Source organism: Mytilus edulis, chromosome 4, assembly GCF_963676685.1.
Source record: "Mytilus edulis chromosome 4, xbMytEdul2.2, whole genome shotgun sequence".
NCBI lineage: Eukaryota > Metazoa > Mollusca > Bivalvia > Mytilida > Mytilidae > Mytilus > Mytilus edulis.
Window position 1 is genome coordinate 54,907,567 of NC_092347.1, and position 7,384 is coordinate 54,914,950.

A 7,384-nucleotide genomic window follows, 5' to 3' on the forward strand; every position below is an offset into this window, starting at 1 on the left:
AAGTAAATCCCGCAGGATATTTTGCGAAGTAAAAGCTATTTTTCAAGCTAGGTCTCGATCAGTGGAATAAACTTTGGTCATAACAGACAAGGACACTTTATGTTTAACAGAATGTAATTGCATGATACAATTATCAATTCACGAAGAAACTGAGAAATATCAAATGTTTATTCATAAGCAAAAACGCTCATCATTTTGAAAATTAAGTTGATCCCAAAATTCAGTTGATTTAAAATCTAAAATGTTTTAAAACTTTTTTATTTTCATGAAAAATGTTTAACTTTTCTTTATTTTTGATTCACAAAAAAGACAGGTTTTAACGTGTTTTGAGTTACAATTAATGTCCTCTGATGACATTTTTGTGCGCTTGGATGTCATAATTCGTTTTGTAGAAAGTAAACTGTGAAACAATGTACTGGGCTTGGGTGTCAGACGATCACTAGATACAAGAATAAGATACAAACTGTTTTAACAGGCAACCAGTATAGCTTGGGTGTCAATCCCTGATGAGAGATCGGCTTGGATGACACTCAAAACTGACCAATCATTTGTCATCTCTAGAAAGTGAAGTTGAGTCAAAGATTGAACCTAAATATGAGAGGAGATTGTCCACAGAATCAGAAACTTCTCTCTTTTGAAGGTAAAGACACATCAAGAACTCATAGCAAGGTAAGTCATCATTTAAAAAAAAAGTGTTATTTCATTTCATAGTTTTGTGATTAAAAAAAATAAATATTGGAACATTTCATATTCAATTTTAAACAGCTTATTACTTATTGTTTTTAAAACATTTATGTTTAAATTTAAAGCACTATAATAAAAATGATATACAAATCAGATAAAAGGCAATATGTCACGTTATTATTCTTTTCAAAAATATTTTTACAAATATTATAGTGATGTAAATTGAATAGAAATATGTTCAATCAATTATTTCAATAAGTCTTTTATAAAAAGGTTCAATTAACAGATAGTGAAATTGTAGTCAAAACAAAAAACAAGAAAAAACTTGGTGTAATCTCGTATGAAGTGTGAATAACATCTTCCAGTGTTCATAATCTATCATAGTGATTAATACTTAGCTAATTACATACCTTAATCTATAGGTAAACATCAAAGACAATTATTATACATATTCATACAGGTGATAGGTGCATGTCAGCAGGTAGCATTGTTTGTCATTAGGATAATCTTCTAGATGACATTATCAAAAAATATAAAAAAAAGTATAAAGATATCAAAACAAACTTAAAAGATTTAACTGGAGAAATGAAAAGTACTTGTATGTTTTTCAGAGGTGTGAAAGTCAAATTTTCTCTTATATGCATGATGATACATTAGAAGTATTATTTATTGTCATAGTCAACTGACGAGGACGGATAGGTATTACAAGGTATTAACAACACTCTATATTTAGAATTATTAAGGAAAAAAATGTAGATTTAATTTTTTTTATACAAATTCTAGAACATTTGTACTTTTATACATACAAATGTTCACCTATTGTGAAAAATTTAATCAGTTAAATTTTGGAAAATTAAAGATTTAAATGCAATCCTTTTTTTCCGATTTTAGTACTAGTAAAACTAGCCAAAGTTTGATGTAAAATTTTACCAAATCTGTGATAAAAGCCATATTTTGTATCTTGGCTTTATGGGAATCTGACAAAACAAAGTTTGTTTTACGCTTTTCCCAGGGAATTTATTTCACAAGTTTTAGCGCATGACACACCACTTGATCATATTGTATTCGTTTGTGCGTTTGCTTATTTCTGAGTATCGAAATATCATTGTAACTATTTAACCTTTTGATGCTCTTTAATTTCAATTTTGCGAGAATAATGATTTAAATATTTTTGTAGATATTGACAGTAAGAAACATAAGTTGCTTATAGAACCAAATTTAAGAATACGTTCCAAGGAAAGAAGATCAGTTAAAAGGTAAGACAATTTTCTTTAAACTAAGAATACATACACGCACTATTTAGAAAGTATCGGCTGTAGATGCCTAAGCTAAGAAATTGATCATGATAAATGTTCTTGGTTTCTATCTTGTTCATTTGGTTTTAAAAATTGTGAGAAAATCATTGTAATTTTAGATATGTAGACGCGTGATTGAAACAAAAAATAGTTATAAATACGGAAGAGAGGCATCTTTAATTTCGAGATTTTCTTTACCTGTTGTTTATGGTGAAAACTGAGCAGTAAGATTAGTTTCAAAGTATCAGTAATTCTAAGCACACTTTTGTTTCGCAAAAAACTATAACTGTATTGAATAGCAAATAAATGACACGAGCTTTGTTGCTTAATTTTGATATAAATAGAATAAGAAACTAGAGGCTCTCAAGAGCCTGTATCGCTCACCTGATTCTACTTGGGTTTTTGAAATCATATGAAAAAATATAAAATTTGGCTAAAAGTGACAACACAACCTCATTGATAAGGAAAGGAACATGTTTAATTTCATTCAAAAGTCCCCCACTGGCGGCCATCTTGGATGGCGGATCGGCTACAAAGTACCAACACTTGGTCAGCACCTCATTAGGAACATTCATGCCATGTTTGGTTTTATTCCATTCAGTGGTTCTCTAAAAGAAGTCATTTGTATGCATTTCCCATAGGGTCCTATGTTAAACTAAGTCCCCTGCTGGCGGCCATCTTGGATGATGGATCGGCAACAAAGTAACAACACTTGGTCAGCACCTCATAAGGAACATTCATGCAATGTTTAGTTTTATTCCATTCAGTGGTTCTCTAAAAGAAGTCATTTGTATGCATTTCCAATTGTGTCCTATGTTAAACTAAGTCCCTGCTGGCGGCCATCTTGGATAATGGATCGGCTACAAAGTAACAACACTTGGTCAGCACCACATTAGGAACATTCATGCCATGTTTGATTTCATTCCATTCAGTGGTTCTCTAAAAGAAGTCATTTGTATGCATTTCCCAAAGGGTCCTATGTTAAACTAAGTCCCATGCTGGCGGCCATCTTGGATGATGGATGGGCTACAAAGAAACAACACATGGTCAGCACAGCATAAGGAACATTCATGCAATGTTTGGTTTCATTCCATTCAGTTGTTCTCTAAAAGAAGTCATTTGTATGCATTTCCCATAGGGTCCTATGTTAAACTAAGTCCCCCGCTGGCGTCCATCTTGGATAATGGATCGGCTACAAAGTAACAACACTTGGTCAGCACCACATTAGGAACATTCATGCCATGTTTGGTTTCATTCCATTCAGTGGTTCTCTAAAAGAAGTCATTTGTATGCATTTCCCATAGGGTCCTATGTTAAACTAAGTCCCCCGCTGGCGGCCATCTTGGATGATGGATTGGTTACAAAGTAACAACACTTGGTCAGCACTCCATAAGGAACATTCATGCTATGTTTGGTTTCATTCCATTTAGTGGTTCTCTAGAAGAAGTCATTTGTATACATTTCCCATAGGGTCCTATGCTAAACTAAGTCCCCCGCTGGCGGCCATCTTGGATGATGGATCGGCTACAAAGTAACAACACTCGGTCAGCACTCCATAAGGAACATTCATGCTATGTTTGGTTTCATTCCATTTAGTGGTTCTCTAGAAGAAGTCATTTGTATGCATTTCCCATAGGGTCCTATGTTAAACTAAGTCCCCCGCTGGCTGCCATCTTGGATGATGGATCGGCTACAAAGTAACAACACTTGGTCAGCACCCCATAAGGAACATTCATGCTATGTTTGGTTTTATTCCATTTAGTGGTTCTCTAAAAGAAGTCATTTGTATGCATTTCCCATAGGGTCCTATGTTAAACTAAGTTCCCGGCTGGCGGCCATCTTGGATGATGGATCGGCAACAAAGTAACAACACTTGGTCAGCACTTCATAAGGAACATTCATGCCATGTTTGGTTTCATTCCATTCAGTGGTTCTCTACAGGAAGTCATTTGTATGCATTTCCCATAGGGTCCTATGTTAAACTAAGTCCCCCGCTGGCGGCCATCTTGGATGATGGATCGGCAACAAAGTAACAACACTTGGTCAGCACCTCATAAGGAACATTCATGCCATGTTTGGTTTCATTCAATTCAGTGGTTCTCTAAAAGAAGTCATTTGTATGCATTTCCCATAGGGTCCTATGTTAAACTAAGTCCCCGGCTAGCAGCCATCTTGGATGATGGATTGGCAACAAAGTAACAACACTTGGTCAGTACCTCATAAGGAACATTCATGCCATGTTTGGTTTCATTCCATTCAGTGGTTCTCTAAAAGAAGTCATTTGTATGCATTTCCCATAGGGTCCTATGTTAAACTAAGTCCCCCGCTGGCGGCCATCTTGGATGATGGATCGGCTACAAAGTAACAACACTTGGTCAGCACCTCATAAGGAACATTCATGTCATGTTTGGTTCCATTCCATTCAGTGGTTCTCTAAAAGAAGTCATTTGTATGCATTTCCCATAGGGTCCTATGTTAAACTAAGTCCCCCGCTGGCGGCCATCTTGGATGATGGATCGGCTACAAAGTAACAACACTTGGTCAGCACCTCATAAGGAACATTCATGCCATGTTTGGTTCCATTCCATTCAGTGGTTCTCTAGAAGAAGTTCAAAATGTAAATTGTTAACGACGACGACGACGGACGACGGACGACGACGACGGACGACGGACGCCAAGTGGTGAGAAAAGCTCACTTGGCCCTTCGGGCCAGGTGAGCTCAAAAGGATGGCAAAGTTGTCTGCAAGAAGCCCTTGTGTCGGTTGTAGATAAAGGAAATTGTCGTCTTTGTGAGTACTTAGGTTAGGGTGTAACTGAGAAAAAAAAACATTTTCACAAATTTCTCATCATAGTAACCGGAAGGCACTGACAGATGCCAAAAGTTAAGCATTGTTGGTCATCAATTTACATATTTCCTTGTCCATATGTTTTGTCGCATAGTTGTGCACGGAATATTTATGTCGACAACACTCTGAGCCAGACTGGGTTTCTAAGTTTGACCTTACAATTATCAAATCAAATTTAACATACAGGGCTGAGTACTTTGAGCTTGAAGTAACTGCGAGCATTTTGTGCTGCGGTATGACTGACTTAAAGATTCAAATTTGTCTACCCACATAAGAAGTTTTAAACCATCACAACCTCAACCGGTTCAAAGTCAGAAATATATTCAGTGTATGGTTGTTGTTTCTTGTATCTCTTATCTTTTAAAGTATATTGTATTGATGACAGATCTGTCTTCTATTCGCAAACATTTTAATATCGCTGTGATTCAGGGCTTGAAAATTTGTATTATCATGGTTCTTCTGTTCTAGACCAACATCAAGAGGTTTTTTTTTTTTTACGTGTTTGTCGATGAGTTGCTATCTCACCAACTCACATCTCCTGTTATATTTAGGCTTTCTACAATTTGTTAACGTATGCTGTATGGTAAACACCTCTTGTTTCTTTTTCAGATGACGCAAGAACCTGTTCATAACCTCAGAATGAATGAAAATATCACTAGAGAACTACTTCACGAAGGAACCTGTCAAAGTCCTATTCGCGACCATAATTCGCAATATTACCCATGTGCAGATTGTGAGAGAGTATTCTCTTCCCCTGGCGGACTGAAACAACACCAACATACACATAAATCGGTGAAACCGTTCCAATGTGATGTATGCAAAAAGTCTTATACACAGTTTTCAAACTTATGCCGCCATAAACGAATGCATTTAGAATGTCAGCAAAAACTAGAATGCTTTCAGTGTAATATGACATTCACGAACCTTTCATCACTTTCTAGACATCGACAACATTGTGTGGCGAATTCAAACAAGGAAACACATGGCAACAATCGTGGTACGTTAGCAGTAGATGCCGAATTTAGACCCGATAGCTTTAGTAAGACAAAAGTAGCTTATCCGGTACCGTTTTACCCGGTACCAACTTTACCAATGCATTTAAGTCCAATTTCAAAGAACCACTCCGTACCTAGCAACGAAGCAATGTTCAATCATCACATGCAATATCAAAGACACTTCCAATACTATGGACGACCAAGCTCAACAGGAAGCGAAGAGAGGTCGCTTGATAGTTCAGGGATTGTATCTGACAGAAGTGCTACACCAAACAGCATGGCCAGTGACAAGACAGAAACTGAGTTTAACAGAAGCACTTCTATCAGTCTAGATGATAAAGAATTCAAGTCATGTACAAGATTGATTTCTCCACTAAGCTCATCCAGTGACGAACGTCTAGTTATAGACGAACATTTCAGACGAAGTGTTTCTCCGGAAGTTGACGTCGAACATTTGTCTGAAGAGGATAAGTCGAATAACCAAGCAGAAATGTTATGTCAAAGCAGACAGCTATCACAAGATAATGGGCCGTATGATTTATCCATACGAAAGGAATCTCCAGATAATTTATATATAAAGAAATCAGGCTGTTATGATTTACCAATGGACTTATCAGTCAGTAACAAACCACAAAACGAAAGCAGAAAAACACACATTTTCGGACCACCAAAGTCTTTTCCAATATTTGCACATTTGGATCATTTTACCGCCAACACACATTTCATTCAGAATATGGCGAATATGGTGGCGATTCAGAAAATGATGATGATGGAAAATACAGTGAAGCCTTCTGTCGACAATTTCATGGGACATATGATGCAGACTGAAGTGAAAAACCAGAGATTTGTTTCTTCGCCAAATGAGAAAAGTGACAAACCAAAAAGACAACTTTCTCCTCAAGAAAGATACACTTGTAAATTTTGCAACAGAATGTTTCCACGAGCAGCTAATTTGAATCGACATTTGCGCACGCATACCGGTGAACGTCCATACAAATGTAAGTCCTGTGACCGATCATTCAGCATCTCATCTAACCTTCAACGTCATGTAAAAAACATTCACAATAAGGAGAAACCGTTCACGTGCACGCAATGTGATCGTACATTCGGTCAACAGACGAATTTGGATCGGCACATGTATACTCATTTGGAAGACAGCATGGATACAAACAGACAGTTTAGCACACCAGATTTTATTCACGTAAAAGAAAGCCAAGGAAGCAGAGATTGCTCATTTAGCTCGGAAAATGCATCTCTGTCATTCAAGCCTTATGAAGAACAGTTTTTACTTAGACCTGAATACATTGAAAAAGACGATAGCCAAAATTCCAAGAAGAGACAAAGGACTGGTGATATTGACAATGATGATGAAATACAACCTTCAGAAAAAAGAATATGTGTCAATTAAGAGTATTATTGACTACAAATTAAACTGTTTGGTGCAACTTTACAATTTTTATGAAGAGACTGTATTTTCATGAAATTAACATTTTTTGAATTTTATATTCGTTATTGAAATCGTATTTAATTTTATTTATTATATGTACATAAACTTTTACAATGA

The 7,384-nt window shown here is 36.2% G+C and overlaps 1 protein-coding gene across 2 annotated transcripts; it reads left to right on the top strand.

Moving 5' to 3' along the window:
* The first annotated feature begins 452 nt into the window (after window positions 1-452).
* Window positions 453-7,384, top strand: LOC139519962 (MDS1 and EVI1 complex locus protein EVI1-B-like). 2 transcript variants are annotated; one of them, XM_071312276.1, is made up of 4 exons: window positions 453-669; window positions 1,296-1,393; window positions 1,862-1,940; window positions 5,435-7,384. In XM_071312276.1, exon 4 carries the CDS (start codon window positions 5,435-5,437, stop codon window positions 7,226-7,228), a length of 1,794 nt encoding a protein of 597 aa, XP_071168377.1. In that variant the 5' UTR covers window positions 453-669; window positions 1,296-1,393; window positions 1,862-1,940; the 3' UTR covers window positions 7,229-7,384. The 2 variants fall into 2 exon arrangements, with proteins under 2 accessions (XP_071168377.1, XP_071168378.1); XM_071312277.1 differs by lacking the exon at window positions 1,296-1,393.

Bases quoted from the DNA above. Each gene is read 5' to 3' on its own strand.
- LOC139519962 (XM_071312276.1), top strand. From the start codon at position 5,435: ATGACGCAAGAACCTGTTCATAACCTCAGAATGAATGAAAATATCACT.